General features: G+C 46.1%; 1 protein-coding gene across 17 annotated transcripts in view; it reads left to right on the top strand.

Moving 5' to 3' along the window:
• Positions 1-7,750: 7,750 nt before the first annotated feature.
• SREK1 (splicing regulatory glutamic acid and lysine rich protein 1) overlaps positions 7,751-17,304 on the top strand; it is a 52,229-nt gene continuing 42,675 nt past the window's right edge. For 3 of the 17 annotated variants that reach the window (XM_089312845.1, XM_089312840.1, XM_089312844.1), the window contains exons 1-2: positions 8,162-8,728; positions 16,854-16,987. Coding sequence is in view for 3 of the 17 variants with exons in the window: in XM_008262289.5 (XP_008260511.2) it covers positions 7,911-8,071; positions 16,854-16,987 (295 nt within the window). In the remaining 14 variants the exon portion in view is untranslated. Of the gene's footprint in view, positions 8,072-8,150; positions 8,729-16,853; positions 16,988-17,304 lie in introns of those variants that run through there. The other 14 variants (XM_008262289.5, XM_017344754.4, XM_089312841.1 and 11 more) reach the window with 10 other exon arrangements.

Here is a 17,304-nt window from a genome sequence, read left to right on the forward strand (position 1 = left end):
TCAGATCAGCGCAGCTTTGGCAGTTGCAGCCAACTGGGGAATGAACCAGTGGATGGAAGACCTCTCTCTCTCTCTCTCTCTCTCTCTGTGCTTCTCTTTCTTTCTGTGTGTAACTCTGACTTTCAAATAAATAAATAAATCTTAAAAAAAAAAAAAAAAAGGAGAATTTCAGACCCTGCTCTGCTTATCCTGGGCCATGAGGTGGAGAGAGAGGGAAAAAAAGGGAGGGAGAGCCCCCTCCCCTTCCCCAGGCTCCCATGGGACTGCCCCCAGGTCCCAGGTCAGGGGAGGGGTCATCTGATTGATGATAGGATTCCATGGGGGTGGGGCAGGTGTGGCCTCCAGCCGGTGAACTATCTCCCTGACCTTTCCCACATCAACCACTGCTGCCTCCTAGGGTTGGCATTCGCAGGAAGCTGGAGTCAGGAGTGGCCAGTTTTTAACCCGGATACTCTGATGTGGGACGTGGCTGTTTAGCCCTTAGGCTAGACACTCACTGTGTGGCGACTTTGAAACTCTTTGGTTAGAACCCCTTAGGTACACAGTTCAGTGCCTGACCAAGAGGGATCAAAGCAAATGGCATAATTTATTCTCTCATGAAAGGAATACTGGATGGCTGGGAAAAGGGACTGAGAGAGGCTTTTAACTATTCATCCTTTCATATCTTTTGAATTGGGTTCTTTACATGTATTATTCAAATTTTTAAAAATCAAAAGAACACAGTGTAAGTGATCTTCTGCTTAAGGTTTATGTTCTAAACAACTCTGATTCAATGAATAAAGGACATAGTTAGGAACCAGAAAGCCTGTGTTGGAATCTTGGTGTGTCTTTTTCTTTTGAAGCATTCCTTTTATGCCTCAGATTAACCTTTATCAAAATTTCTACTTTAGAGGTTTCTAACGCGGATTAAACAAAGTAAGCTGTTCAAAGTTCACTTTCCACTGAAGGTGTTCACACCTAAATTACTGTCGAAGGGCAAGTGGAGAGTGCTGGGAGGAAACAGACTGGAGTCTCTGCCTGGCGGTCCTGTGGCCTGGGACGGGCTTCCCAGGGACGGGCTTCCCAGCCTCTGGAAGGCTGCCAGGAGAGCGGTGCTCAGCACAGCTTTCCGGAGCTTTGGTCGTATGGCTCGGGCCTCTGTAGCAGCGCCACAGGAATGACAAGTGTTTACCATAAAACTGTTCCCAGAGAAGATTTCCACTTTAAAGTCCAGTGGCACGAATTCCTGGAGTGAAGAGCTTGGCACGTGGTCTCCCCAGGAACAGCCATTCAAAGGCCCTGAAAGTTTACTAAAGGCAAACAGAGAAGTGTTTATTTATGAAAAGCTGTTAGACATCAGGTAAGGACAGTGGGAGCCTCAGGGGCTCTTGCCTGGGCTGATTCCGTTCCATTCCCATCTCATCTCCAAAGGTCTGGAGGCTCCATAGAGCGGGCATGGCTGACCACATGGAGTCCCGCACTTCCTGCTGAGGGGCTGACTGAAATGGACAGAAGGGCAGATATGGCTGGCGCTGCGGCTCACTAGGCTAATCCTCCACCTTGCGGCACTGGCACACCGGGTTCTAGTCCCAGTTGGGGTGACAGATTCTGTCCCGGTTGCCCCTCTTCCAGGCCAGCTCTCTGCTGTGGCCAGGGAGTGCAATGGAGGATGGCCCAAGTGCTTGGGCCCTGCACCCCATGGGAGACCAGGAGAAGCACCTGGCTCCTGCCATCGGATCAGCGTGGTGCGCCGGCCACAGCGTGCCGGCCATTGGAGGGTGAACCAACGGCAAAGGAAGACCTTTCTCTCTGTCTCTCTCTCACTGTCCACTCTGCCTATCAAAAAAAAAAAATTAAAAAAATAAAAAAAAAGAAGGGCAGATAGTATCACCCGGCGTTTTCTTTCTCTTTTTTTTTATTTAAAGATTTATTCATTTATTTGAAAGAAGGAGAGGCAGAGAGAGAGAAAGAGAGACAGAGAGAGACAGAGAGAGAGAGGTCTTCCATCCACTGGTTCACTCCCCAAGTGGCTGCAATGGTTAGAGCTGGGCCAATCTGAAGCCAGGAGCCAGGAGCTTCTTCCCGGTCTCCCATGTGGGTGCAGGGGCCCAAGGACTTGGGCCATCTTCTACTGCTTTCCCAGGCCATTGCAGAGAGCTGGATCGGAAGTGGAGCAGCCAGGACTCAAACCAGCGCCCGTATGGGATGCCAGCACTGCAGACGGTGGCTTTACCTGCTATGACACATTCCTGGCCCCAACGTGGTGTTTTCAACAGAGGGAGAAAACCTACCAGCAAACCAGTAGGGAAGGCCCACATTTGTGCTAATCTGGCTGGGATATGTGGTAGATCTGTTGACCAGCCAGAAGCATAACAAGGATAAACCCTGGGAGTGAGAGAGCCATAGGGAGGCCTGCTGAACTCTGTAGACATTTGCAGCTGCCTGGAAGTCAGCGTGCACCTGCAGAGGAAGCCTGAGAGGGCCTAGGATGAGGTCCATCCTGGGACAGACCTCAAAAGTGCCCGAATTTTGAATGTATTTGTAAACCCAGGTACAAGTCCTTTGGCAGGGAGAACTTAGCTTGAGCCATTTAGGCCAATCTCTCAGACCCATCAGCAGCCAGCTTACCAGGCTATATAGGCAGAGAGACAACACCTAGGAAGTGAGCTAAAACTTCAAAGTAAGAATTTCTTTTCTTTTTTCTTTCTTTTTTGACAGGCAAAGTGGACAGTGAGAGAGAGAGAGACAGAGAGAAAGGTTTTCCTTTTCTGTTGGTTCACCCTCCAATGGCCGTTGTGGCCGTCACACCGCGCTGATCCGAAGCCAGGAGCCAGGTGCTTCCTCCTGGTCTACCATGCGGGTGCAGGGCCCAATCACTTGGGCCATCCTCCACTGTCTTCCCAGGCCATGGCAGAGAGCTGGACTGGAAGAGGAGTGACTGGGACAGAATCCGGTGCCCTGACCCAGACTAGAACCCGGTGTGCTGGCGCTGCAGGTGGAGGAGTAGCCTAGTGAGCAGCAGCGCCGGCCCACAGTAAGAATTTCTTAAAACTGAGCAGGGACATTAATGGCCATATACCACAGCGGGGACAGATTCAGTTATTTTCTCTATTGCTCCTTAGCTCCAAGTTCACCCTTGATTTTTAGCTCTTTGAAAGTGAATCTGGGCCTTTGCAAGATGGCTCAATATTAAATGTTGTCTGTAGAGGGCGCTGAAGAGTTAATGCAGCGGAACGGATTTTCCTTCCTGGTGCTGCTGGCACACTTCTCACGGTACACTCTCTCCTGTGGAAGGTGTGCCTTCAGCACTGTTGGCTCCTGCAGTGCCTGCGTTTGCCCGCCACCACCACCTGCAGCAAGGGCAGTTTCGCCATGCTTGGATCCTGCGCAGCATGTTACATAGATTCTAACAGCCTGAATTAGCACTATTCACGAATGTGACCTAGGTGACATTTACAGAACATAAACCAAACAAGAGCAGAACACATTACAAAGGGCACACAATCTCCAGAACATATGGTAGGTGCTGTGCTGCGGGTCCATTGTGATCGAAAGCTGCTGGGGAACCCTTTAGGGGTGGGGCCAAGTGGGTGGTCCTTAGGTATTGGGCGTGGCTCTCATGGGGCTCCTTGGTAATTCTCTAAAAACTGAGTTTAACCTGCTCCAGCCATTCTCTGCTGCTGGCTTGAGGTATAACCGCTTGCCCTGATAGGCACCCTGGCCACTGCAGTCTGCCACGACACGATGCAGTGGAGAGAGGACCCTTCCCAGTACTGACCTGATGCCAGTGCCCTGCCCTTGAACCTCCAAGATTATAAACAAAATAAACCTCTTGTTCTTAAGTAGCCTGTGTCAGGTATTTTTTCATAGTCATGAAAAGCTCACTGATCCACTAGGTAAGTCTCAACACATTCCAGGGAAGTGAAATTATTCACAGTGTGTACATACTTTTTAATTTATTGATTTATTTGAAATCGTGTTTGTTCAGGATCAGCTCAAGTACTACCTCTTCTCTTGGGACTAAATTTAAGTGGCCAGTTCCCCCGTCCTTATCCCTGTGATAGCAATTGTCGAACACTCATGTTTTAGGACTCCTATACACTCTTTTTTTTCTTTTAAAGATGTATTTATTTTTATTTGAAAGTCAGAGTTACACAGAGAGAGGAGAGGCAGAGAAAGAGAGAGGTCTTTCATCCAATGATTCACTCCCCAATTGGCCACAACAGCAGGAGCTGTGTCGCTCCCCCTCTTCGTGGAGGAGCAACACAGGACCCTGCGCTGTTCTTTCGTCTGCTCGGCCCTCCCCGGGTTTGCTGCTGGTTCTTCCCGGGTTGGCTACTATCCCTTCCACCTCCGTGGAAGGGCAGTTCCCCCTGGCCACATTCCCCACTTCCGCAGGGGAGTGGCACACTGCCGGCCGGTTCTCTCGGGGGCTGCACGGGTTCCCTTAGATGTTCCCCATAGATGTTCCTGGTGCATGCCGTCTCTCTCCTCCTTTATAGTCCTCCTCTGCCAATCCCAACTCGGCTGCCCACACGCCGAGTACGCTGCTCTCCAATCAGGAGCAAGTCCTACAGTTTATTGGTTGAACTGGAGGCAGCTGTGCGGAAGCTGTTTACTTCTCTCCCAGCGCCATATTGTGGGAGAGCAGATGCATAGAATAAGTCTTAATTTCAGTAACTTAGTCCAGTCCGGATTGCTCCCCACAGAGCTGTGTTGATCTGAAGCCAGGAGCCAGGAGCTTCTTCTGGGTCTCCCATGTGGGTGCAGGGGCCCAAGGACATGGGCCATCTTCTACTGCTTTCCCATTTTTCCATAGTAGAGAGCTGGATTGGAAGTGGAGCAGCCAGGTCTCGATCCATATGGGATGCCAGTGCTTCAGGCCAGCGTTAATGCGCTATGCCACAATGCCGGTCTCCAAGACTCCTATACACTTTTAAAAATTATGGAGGACCATAAAGACCTGTTACTTATGCGATATCTATCTATATTTAGACATGAGAAATTAAAATGAACAAATTTGATGTTTTAAATCTAGTGATTTTCGGGCCCAGCCTGGTGGTGTAATAGGTAAAGCCACTGCTTGGTACTCTGGCATCTCATATGGGTGCGGGTTCATGTCTCAGCTACTCCACTATCAAGCCAGCTTCCTGCTAATGGCTGGGAAAAGCAGTGGAAGACGGCCCCCCTGCCACCCACTTGGGGGTCTTGGAGGAAGCTCCTGTTTTCCTGGCTTCTGCCTGTCTCAGCGCTGGCTGTACCAGTCACTTGAGTGAACCAGCAGATGGAAAACTCTCTCTCCCTCTCTCTCTTTCAAATAAATCAATAAATATTACAAAAATAGAAAAGCAATTTTAAACTTAGGTGTTAATATAAATGATGCATTTTGTGAAAAAAAAAGATTTTTAAAAAAATTTTACTATTTATTTGAAATACAGAAATAGAGATCTTGCATCTATTAGTTCACTCCCAAAATGCCTATGACAGCCAGGGCTGGGCTAGGCTGAAACCAGAAGCCTGGAATTCAATCTAGGTTTCCCATGCATTTGCAGGGACCTGAGTATTTGGGCTATCACCTGCTGCCTCCCAGGGTACACATTAGCAGAAAGCTGGACAGGAAGCTGAGTAGTTGGGACTCATTGAAATGGAATGCGGGTATCTCAACTGGTGTGCCAAATGCCTGCCCCTGATGAAATGATATTTTTAAAAGTTGGTGAGAAGGGTGGTATTGTTTTATTTTTCAAATTTCTGCAATATCTGGCTTAATGGGAGGCAGCTCAGGTCTTGGATGTTTGTATGTTCAATCTGTTGTGTTCTGTTTGGATTGCAATGTATGAAGAACATCTGATCTCACACAGATAAGGAGTTGGAAGAGGGAAAACTATTTTCATAGCCTTTCTAGATAATTCTAGATATTCTTCTTTGATACAATACCAAACTTGACATGTGGTAGCTTCTTAGCATGCAGTTGTAATGTAGCCTGAAACCATCAGTTAACCTTTTTTATTGTTATATTGAAATCCATCAGTGTCTTGCACCTCTTAGAATTTTTTTATTTTGTAAAAAGATATATTAATTGATTTGGAAGGCAGAGTTAGAGAGAGCAAGAGAGATCTTCCATCGGCTTGTCCACTCTACAAATGGCCACAACAGTCAGGGCTGGGCCAGGCTGAAGCTGAAATAGAGCAGGCAGGACTCTATCTGGTACATTGTAGGCACTGTGCCACAATGTCAGGCCCCCTTTTTGATTTTGTAGTAGCTCCCACTGGTCATGTGGAAAGTGGCTGCACACTGAGTCGTAGGGATGGTCCGAATGTTGACATTATTTCACTGTAAAATGTCAAAAACAAATTTGTTAATATTCCTGGTGACTCAGGCAGAGAAGCCTTTAAGTATTGGCAAACTGTGAAGCTAAGGTGGCAGATACAAGTATCACAAGATCTGTATTTTTGTGTGAAAACTCCAGCACACAGTATGTTTACTGAAGACAGCTGTCCCTCTCGGACATAGCAGAAATACTTTCCATGTCCTTACGTGCACTGTTTGGAACTGTACGATAGGGTGTGACGTAATCAACTTCTCTTTACCCCTTTTTCCTAACTTTTGTATGCTTTAGGTGGTTGGAAGTGAAGACTACATCCTACTGGTCCAGTGTGGTGTCACAGCCTTGATTCCGGTTAAGGCGTCGGCAGTTTAATCAACCATTGCTATTAATCAGATGAATAGAGCAGATGTCAACAAAGCCAGACTGGTCAATAAAAACCTTAGTTTTATTACGAAAATCCTTTTGATCTTGCAGAGCCACTGAAAGAATTTGGGACCCTCAGGGTAACATGGAAGTTATTTGGAAACAGCTGGTCTAGGATCTCCTAAGAGAAGGATCATAAAAAATGGGAAGGGCACATGAGACCATTCTGCATGGAGTTCAAAATTTCTTTGGACTCAAATAAACTTTTTTTTTTTTTTTTAATTCTGTAGAGGCAGAAGCAGAGAGTCTTCCATCCACTGGTTCATTCCCCACATGGTCACACCAGTCGGAGCTGAGCTGTTCCGAAGCCAGGAGCCAGGAGCCTCTCCCGAATCTCCCAGGGGGCGTGCAGGGGTCCAAGGACTTGGGCCGTCTTCTACTGCTTTCCCAGGCCACAGCAGGGAGCGGGTTCTGAAGAGGCGCAGCCGGGACTAGAACCGGCGCCCATTTGGGATGCCGGCGCTTCAGGCCAGGGCGCCGGCCCCAGATAAACATCTTTTAATCTTATTTTCTCTACTTAGCTTGCAAGCTGTCCGTGGCCCTTGTGTATCTGTTTTTTAAGCGCCCTTGCAGAAGGGGCGAATGAATCACAACTTGTGAACACAACGGCATAGCTTCTCTCTTACGCAATCTGAATCTACGTTGTTTTGTAAAATTTTCCATGTCTTTTCACAATTAGGGCGCCTGCCAATTAAAAAATAAAAGTGGGGCGGGAGCTGTCGGTGCTTAACCACGACGCCCTAGCGCCGGTCGAGCATTCACGGGCGTCGCCCGCGTCACTCCCGCCTCACGGCCCCGCGCCACCAGGCCCGCCGCGCGGTCGCCTCGCCCGCTCACTTCGTACAGACAGCAGAGAGCCGGGCCTTCCATGTTGACAGGAGAGCAAGACCTGGACCACGTTTGACGGAAAAACAAAACAGCGACAAGCCTCTCATCGGAGAAGACCCAGGAGACGGCGGCCTCGCCGGGCGCTCGGCGTCCCGGGCCGCGGCCGCGCCGGCCCCGCGGGGTTGCCGGGGCGACGCTTCCGGCCGGCGCGCGCAGCCGCGGAGCAGGCGAGTTGTGACACGGGCGGCTAGACCTGCCCGGCGCCGGGAATCCGCCCGCGGGAGCGCGCTCGCGGCCGCGCGGGCTCCGCTTCCCCGGCTCCGTCACTGACGCGTCGCGGACGTTGGGGAGCGGGATGAACAGCGGAGGCGCCTTCGGCTTGGGTTTAGGCTTCGGCCTGATCCCTACGGCGGTGATTCAGGTGACGAACCTGTCGTCGGCCGTGACCAGCGAGCAGATGCGGACGCTCTTTTCCTTCCTAGGAGAAATCGAGGAGCTGCGGCTCTACCCCCCGGAGTAAGTGCTGGAGCTCGGCTGGGGGAGGGGCGCGGGCGCCATCGCGACCTCGCGAGCCGCGGCGTGGGGGCGCGCGGACGCGGCGCGGGCGCGCGGGGCCTGTCACGTGACGGCCGGTGCCCACCCCGGTGCCCATGTGTGAGGAGGGCGCCGGGCCGGCGGGGCCTGCGCCCTCGTGAGTCGTGTCTTGGGGGTTGGCGCCTGCCCCCGGCCTTTACAAAGGCGTGGGAGAGGCCGCGGTGGCCGGGTCTGCGGCCTCGTGCTCGCTGCGGGGCCCCCGGCCGCTTCTCCTCCCCGAATGTAAGATGGCCGCAGGTGGGCCCGCGCGCGTGCTCCAGGCGAACGCCTGCCCGGGGTGCCTTTTTTTATTTTTTATTTTTTTCTGCCCTCCGAGAGTCGCGGAGACCGCATCTGAGCCACCGTCGGGTTCTTAAGGCCTTCGGGGCAGACCGTTAGTGCAGACGGGGAAGCCTGCGGCCGGTGCAAAATGGAGTTCGGGCTGCATTTGTTCGCTAGGAGGCGGCTTCGCTAACTTAGCATCTCGCTGGCCCTGACCGAGCCCGTGCACGGTCAGCAGCGTGTGTGGTCACCCTGTTGACACCAGATTAAAATGTCCCCTCGGGAAGGTCCCACTTTTCCAGACCTTTCGGAGGAAGGGTGAGTCGGTGCAGGATTGTCCCTGCTGCTCGCGCGCTGGGAACGCCAGGCCTGAGCTGGCATTCCCAAGGGGTGTGTTTGGACGTGGTAGGGTTTGTCTTGCCCGGTGTTACCTACTCAGGAAGCTTGCGAATCACTCACACTCGTGCATGCAGAAGCACTTTTTTTTTTTTTTATCGTGGAATTTGGAATTTAAGATCGACAGCATTTTCTTGAATGTGTCAGTCCTTTGAAGGAAGTCGTTGCTTACGATTTTCCGAAATTTTTCAAAAAAGTGACATCTATTTACCTTATTTCAAAGTGATGGGTGTGAACCATAAAGTGCCGCTGCGTACATACTGGTAAAAGTTGTTACACATGTGGATGTTTAAGTTTCACTTAAGTTTTTCTCCTCTTTCGAGAAATAGTTCATGCATACAGAACAGTTGGAGCGATAATATATTGAGCATCTGTGTCCCGTAGACGTGTGTTCATCAATTTTTGCTACAGTTAATTATTAGAATTCCCTGTTATTATAATGCCCTTTTCCCTTTTGATCTGGTGTATAATCAGACCACCCGCAGCATTTACTTATCTCCTTTAAATGTAGAAGACCCCCTCCCAGCCAGTCCCCTGTTAAATACTCCTTTATGACATTGGTACTTAGTCTTGTTTGCCTTGTCTTGTAGAAGGAGCTGTAATCGAAGGTTGTATAGGTTATTCATGATGAGATTCAAGTAATGTATTTTTGGCTACACCCATGTTTTTGATTGGTTAGCAATCTAAATTTTGTTTCTAAGATTTATTTGGAAACTAGAGTTACAGAGAGGTGGAGGCAGAGAGAGAGAAGTCTTCCCTGGGCTGGTTCACTCCCCAAATGCGCTGAACCCCTCAGGGCTGAGCCAGAAGGAAGTGAGGAGCTTCATTTGGGTGCGGGGGTGGGGGTTGAGTGGGGAGGGGGATATCCCAGCGCTTGGACGATCTTCAGCTGCTTTCCCAGGCGCGTTAGAAGGGAGCTGGATTAGAAGTGGAGCATCTGGGACTTGAACCAGAGCTCAAATGGGCTGCTGGTGCTGTGGGCGGTGCCCGAACCCACTATGCCACATTGCCGGCCCTGAATATCTTTTGAAAATGTTTTCAACTATTTCAAGTTCTCAGAACTTTTTTTTTTAATAATTGAGAAGTGTTTGGAGGAATGTTGTATCATTCAAGAATTGGAATCAGTAAAATATTCTGTAGGTGAACTTCGGTAAAATGATTTTGCTTTCAAGGTTGTGGTAGGTAGAAGATATACATCGCAGAATGCTTTGCTAACATAATAGCATTTGTGGTATTTAAAACCTGTGTTTGCATGAGCTGTCTACCAGTTACTGATAGTGATGGTGGCGGGGGGAAGATATCTTCCTTCATCTAGTTCTTTGCCCTAATGCCTGCAACAGCCAGGGCAGGAAGCTGGAATCAGGAGCAGAGCTGGTAGTGGTACCTAACCATTCTGATGGGGATGTGGGTGTTTTCACTGCCAGGCTGAAAGGCTCCCTCCCCACCCCTTTTTTTCTAATTTAACTTTTTTTTCATTTTTATTTTATTTGAAAGGCAGAGAGGGAGACAGAGATAGAGATCTGTATTAGCTCATTAATTTCCTAAATGCTGGTGACAGCCAGGGTTGGGCCAGGAACTAGGAACTTCATCCAGTCTCCCATGTGGGTGACAGGACCTAGGTACTTGAGCCATCGTTGTTGCCTTCCAGGATCTGCATCAGCAGGAAACTGAATCAGGAGCTGGGAAAAGAACCCAGGTATTGGTATGTGGGATGCTTGCATCTTAGCCACTAGGCTAAATACCCATTTTTGGATATTTATGTTACCATTTGCAAGCCAAATAAAATTATCAACTCAAAAATTAGTCTGCTATAGATTATTGAATTTTGAGTCCTGCGCTGTGGTTGCCTTGGCAGGGCCAGACCCAATGATTTTGCTGGCTTTGTATGGTCCCTGGACTGGATGTTTTGCACCCCTGTCTAAAGGATATTTTAGAATGTGCTAATAAGGCCGGCGCCGTGGCTCAATAGGCTAATCCTCCACCTTGCGGCGCCGGCACACCGGGTTCTAGTCCCGGTCGGGGCGCCGGATTCTGTCCCGGTTGCCCCTCTTCCAGGCCAGCTCTCTGCTATGGCCAGGGAGTGCAGTGGAGGATGGCCCAGGTGCTTGGGCCCTGCACCCCATGGGAGACCAGGAAAAGCACCTGGATCCTGGCTCCTGCCATCGGATCAGCGCGGTGCACCGGCTGCAGCGGCGGCCATTGGAGGGTGAACCAACGGCAAAGGAAGACCTTTCTCTCTCTGTCTCTCTCTCTCACTGTCCACTCTGCCTGTCAAAAAAAAAAAAAAAAAAAAAAAAAAAGAATGTGCTAATAAGATATTAGACATGATAGTACCACATGGAGTTTAAAAAAATTTTTTTTTATTTATTTGACAGGTAGAGTGACAGACAGTGAGAAAGAGACAGAGAAAGGTTTTCCTTCCGTGGGTTCACTTCCTAAATGGCCGCAACGGCCAGAGCTACGTCGATCCGAAGCCAGGAGCCAGGTGCTTCCCCCTGGTCTCCCATGCGGGTGCAGGGCCCAAGCACTTGGGCCATCCTCCATTGCCCTCCCTGGCCACAGCAGAGAGCTGGACTGGAAGAGGAGCAACCAGGACTAGAACCCGGCGCCCATATGGGATGCCGGCGCTGCAGGCGGAGGATTAACCAAGTGAGCCACGGCACCGTCCCTTTTTTTTTTTTTTAAGATTTTATTTGTAGAGTTACAGACCGTGAGAGGCAGAGACAAAGAGAAAAGTCTTCCGTCTGCTGGTTCACTCCCCAGATGTCTGCAACAGCTGGAGCTAATCCCATCTGAAACCAGGAGCTTCTGCCTGGTCTCCTGCACAGGTGCAGGGCCCCAAGCACTTGGGCCATTTTGTACTGCTTTCCCAGTCCTTAGCTGAGAGCCAGATCGGAAGAGGAGCAGCCACGATTAGAACTGGCCCCCGCGTTGAGTTTTTAAAAAAATTGTACAATGCCAACGCCATAGTTAATAGAAAATAGGAGTAACCAGCTAGGGCCCAGGAGATTTTCCTGACATGTGAAAAGCTGGTTCTTTGATGTCTGGAATGAACATCCAGTGAGAAATTCTGATTTTCTTTTCAAGGGTAAGGTTTTATAGTGAAAAACAACAATTTGATGTCAAGCTAAAATCTGTGAAGTTTTGGTACTGCTGCTTGGTATAAAAACATGCATTTGGACCAAATAAAATATGAAACTTCTTTAAAAATATTAAAGCTAGATCAAGACTACATTTTAAAATAGTAATCCTATTTAATAAAAGTATAATAGTTTAGATACAGTTGAAATATCTAAATTTGAAAATATACAATTTATGAATACTTTTCTGGGTAAGATATTCATTATCCACTTGTAGACTTGTCAGTATATCATATTTTAGCTTATAAGTTTAAAATAGTTACCATCTTTGCTGAAAAGCTCAAATATTTACATGTATACAAAGGAAATATAAGTTGGCCGCCTTTCTGTTTTAAGGAAGGTAATTGGAGGTGAAGACTAAGAAAATTGCTTGGGAGATTAGAATTTAATTTTCAGCTTCTGGCTTAAAGTTGGGAGGTACCCATACTTAGTATCTATACAGCCATGATAATGCCGTTCAGAACAGACCCAACACTGAGACTCATTCCCAAGCTTCAGCTGCTTTACAAACCACGCTCAGATTTCCTATTCCTGCGGTTGTTATTAAATGAAAATTGAAGTGAGTTTCAACTAGGGAATATTTGGAAATATTTTTATTCTCAGCAATGATTAGGTTTTCATTCTTTCACAAGAGAATCTGTCAGTTTAGGAAATGTAGGTTGGTGATGGGTTTTCAGGATCTTGAAGATTTAGGGCAACAAGAGTTTATTACCTGTTACAATGGCTAGGGCTTTAGTAGGTTATTGTAACCATAGATTCTTTTGGTTGCAAAGGACAGAAACAGTGTTTCTCAGTCTAACTAAAAAAGGGACCTTATTAGAAAGAAAGGTTGCACCACATGGAAGGATAAAGACTGGGGAACTGGGACTGGGACCCAGATTGGTATCAGCCGTGAGAGTCTCTCAAGAGGCTTTATTGTCAGCCCAGTTTGTTTCTGTGTGGCTGCTCTGTTTCTTTGCAGACTTAAATTATACTCATCATCTGGCCCAAGATGACTCTAAGTCACTTTCCAGCCCACAGAGAGAATCTGATTGTTCTGAGCTCATTTGGTCAAGCCTGACCACCCAGATTACAGGTTGCTGCTCAGCCTGTGAAATGGGTCCTTGTGGCAAACAGCAAATCTGTTGTGGCTAGAGAAGCTTACAAGATCTGTTGAGGGTTTTCACTCAATTTAAGGAAATTGTGGTAATGCCTATGCTGAAGCTGTATGGAGTGTCTTGCTAGCACTGTGGAGAGGGGGCTACCTAATCCCTTTGGTATCTTAAGATGGTTTACCAGAAAGCTTGGAACTTGAGCCTTGAAGAAAAGTGGAATTTACTATTCAAAAAAGGGAGTTAGGGAGGCCAGATAGAATGGCCTGTACAAAGACTCAGTTGTCACCGTGTGTTTTCAGAATCAAAAGTGTTTATGCCTGGATTTGGGGTGCAGTTAGATGATGCAGCAAGGTCAGAAGGGTGCCTTTGAGGAAGTTTAAGCTGTGGAGTGACAGAATAACATTTAGGGTTCAGAAAGATGACTCTGGCAGCTTTTTTTTTTTTTTTGTCACTAATAAAGGGTTAAAGTATGATTGGTTAGGAGCCATTGTGGTATTGCATGTGAGAAATTATGAGGGCCTGATGAAGGCACTGACAATGGAAATGAAGAAAGAAGTTATATGACACGTATTTGAGAATCTAAGCAGAATTTATTGACCAGTAGTGGTTAAGTCAGTATGGGCAGAATCTTGGAAACAACTCCTGAAGTCTTAGCAGTTTTATAAAACAGATTAATTGTTACACTTGATTGGTGGGGTTAGGAACTCTACTCATTGGATCACTGGGATCATTGGATCACCTGTCTTGAATTTTGCTGGTCACTGTGGCAGAGACTCTAATAGTTTTAACAAGTAGTGATACTTTACTAGTTCTGTTCATACTTAATTGACTAAGGTGAGTTATGTGGCCGCACCTAAATTCTAGCAACAAAAATGGAATTTTACTGTGTACCCAGAAGGAACTTTGGAAGTACTTGAGCAACATTAATGACTGTCACACTAGTGACTCTGGGCTTTCAGACTTGGGCAGTGTGATGGTATCTTTAACTGAGATATGAAGTGTAGGAGAGGGCAGAATTGGTAAGGAATGAGGTTGGTGAATGTATTTTGCACTTACTAAATGAAGGGGTGGGTCCTCATGACTACCAAGGTGTAATCTTGCAGCAGGCACTTGAATCTGGGTGTCTGGAGTTCAGGAGAGAACTAAATTGGAGATTTGGTAACTCAAGGTGGTGAGTTAAATTGAAGTGTGGAAGTATTTACTGAAGTGACAATACATAAAGTGCTTTGACTTATATGTCAGATAAGTGGGGATTTTTGGTGTTCCTTAGCATGAATCCCAAATTCAGTGGCTTTAGGCAGAAATGAGTTGGGTGGCAAAGAGGTAGAAATGTTTTGGGGTTTTTTTTGCAGCTTTAGTCAGCAGTACTAGTACATTAATAATATAGTTTTTTTTTTTAAAGGTTTATTTGTTTGAAAGAGTTACACAGAGAGGAGAGGCAGAGAGAGAGAGAGGTCTTCCATCCACTGGTTCACTCCCCAGATGGCTGCAATGGCTGGAGCTATGCCGATCAGGAGCCAGGAGCTTCCTTCAGGTCTCCCACGTGGGTGCAGGGGCTCAAGGACTTGGTCCATCTTCCACTGCTTTCCCAGGCCATAGCAGAGCTGGATCGGAAGTGGAGCAGCCGGGACTCGAACCGGCGCCCATATGGGATGCTGGCACTTCAGGCCAAGGTGTTAACCCGCTGTGCCACAGCGCTGGCCCCAATAATATAGTTTCAAATTTTAAATGTAGATACAGTTTATTATCACAATGTTTGGCTAATATTATTAATGTGGTTATTCTATACTGTTTAAAGATAGTTTTGTTATGTGAGAGATTACAGAGAGAAACTTTTGAATTTTTAAATTTTTTTAAAAAAGATTTTATTATTTATTTGAAAAGCAGAGTTCAAGAGGCAGAGAGAGAGAGACACCCTCCATCCACCTGCAACAGCTGGAGCTGTGCTGATTTTTGAATTTTAATATTGAATGTTGGTGCTGGCACTGTGGTGTAGTGGGTAAAGCCGCTGCCTCTAGTGCTGGCATCCCATGTAGGTGCCGGCTTAAGTTCCTGCTACTCTACTTCCAATCCAGCTTTCTGCTGTGGCCTGGGAAAGCAGAAGATGGCCCAACTACTTGGGCCCCTGTACCCACATGGAGACCCGGAAGAAACTCCTGGCTTTGGATCTGTCCAGCTCTAGTTATTGCAGCCATTTGGAGAGTGAACCAGAGGATGGAAGGTCTCTTACTCTGCCTCTCTCTAAATCTCCATTTTAAATAAATAGAATAAATCTTAAAAAAATTATTTGTAGAACTAGTAATTACATAGTGTGTCTGAATGATTTAAAAATTCTTGATTAGTTGAAAAATAAGGTTGCATGAGCTTTGGAATTAGATGATTAGTCTTGAAATCCTAAGTGCTATTTGCTTGTTCAAGGCATTATAGTCAACTTCCTTATCTGTTTTGTAAATCATAATAAATTACAATTATTGTAAAAGTCATATATAATATTTTTCAAGTGATCTGTGCTTTTTTAGTGTGAACAATCTCAATGTTTCAAAAGGTTGTACATTTGTTATAGATAAGGTATATGTTTATTGGATCTGTTTTTTTTTTTTTGTTAAAGAATTATAGACTTTAAATGAGAAGTTGAAAAATGTCCATGAGGATGGTAAATTTTATTTTATTTTTTAAAGATTTTGCTTATTTATTTGAGAGGCAGAGTAACAGAGGGAGAGAGAGACAGAAAGGTATTCCATCCACTAGTTCACTGCCCAAGTGGCTGCAATGGCCAGAGCTGGGCCAGGAGCTTCTTTCGGGTCTCCCATGCAGGTGCAGGGGCCCAAGCACTTGGGCTATCTTCTCCTGCTTTCCCAGGCCATAGCAGAGAGCTGGATTGGAAGTGGAGCAGCCAAGACTAGAACTGGCGCCCATATGGGATGCTGGCACTGCAGGTGGTGGTTTAACCCATTATGCCACAGCGCCGGCCCCAAGGATGGTAAATTTCATAATCTAGCAAGATGGATTTGTATTACAAAAAAATTTGTGCTATGTCTGCTTCATTTTTATTGTAAGTCTGCCTAGGTTGAACTTGATCAACTAGGGCTGGAGTTTATGCTTCTTTGCATATAAAATATGAAAATTTTTTTTGGTAAGACCTTTTGTTTGTAAAGTCACATTGCTGTCTAGCTTAAAACAGTCTGTTAAATGCAGAAGACTTTAGTTTTGGTTCATGTTATCTGGTTGTTTATAAGACAATTGAGAAATTTTTAGTGATAAATGCTAAAGAATCACAGAGTTGGAGTAATTATAAAATTTGATGTCTTGGTGATGAGCAAACTGATTGAATGGCTTCACTTTTACTGTAGGTGAGGCTGTATTTGTAGTAGTACTCTAGGAACTGCCTGGGATTTTCTTAATTTCCTTAAATATAGAAGTGTTTCATGTTTATATCATCAGCTGGATTGAAAGGTGTTACTATAAAAAAATTGAAGTCCTAAGGGTTAGGGGGTTTTATAAAGGGACTTTGCCCATTTATGATGACATATTGGGTAAACGTCTGTGTGTTATATCAGCTGTTTTCATACTTTACTGATTAATTTGAGTTTCAAGTTTTTAAAAGTAAGGTTAGAGACTGGCCTATATTGCCTCTGCATTGGCAGATCAGGATTAAATGACTAAATTAAATTTTATGCCTTAATGATCCTTAGCACCAAAAATTTCTTATGTGTTGATTATGTAAGACTATGTAAAGATACAAGAAGTAACTTTTAAATGCAAATAACAGAGCCAAGCAAATGTTTATAATTGTGTTTCTTTTTTATCTTACAGCAACACACCTCTTGCTTTTTCCTCCAAAGTATGTTATGTTAAGTTTCGTGACCCATCAAGTGTTGGTGTGGCCCAGCATCTAACTAACACGGTTTTTATTGACAGAGCTCTGATAGTTGTTCCTTGTGCAGAAGGTTGGTATCTTACATGTTTTTTTTCCCTATTGTTTAATGTTTGTCTTGTCTGTTACTGCCTTTGACTTTCCTAGAAATGGCAGGTAGACAGTACTGGTGTGTGGGTATGTATGTATCGTATATATGTGAAGGATAGAGGGAGAGGAAGAGAAAGAATATGTTTGTAAAACCAAGAATGAAATTTGGAGAAGGAAGGGATTTTTACCCAATAGTAAATTATTTTAAAATAGTTTGCTTGATGTATTTCAGATTTTATGATTTAACATTTAAAAAATTTGTAAGTTATTTGGCTTTGCTGTTTTTGCTTTGGCTTTCTT

Source organism: Oryctolagus cuniculus, chromosome 14, assembly GCF_051225735.1.
Source record: "Oryctolagus cuniculus isolate XC-2025 breed Fujian yellow rabbit chromosome 14, ASM5122573v1, whole genome shotgun sequence".
Lineage (NCBI taxonomy): Eukaryota > Metazoa > Chordata > Mammalia > Lagomorpha > Leporidae > Oryctolagus > Oryctolagus cuniculus.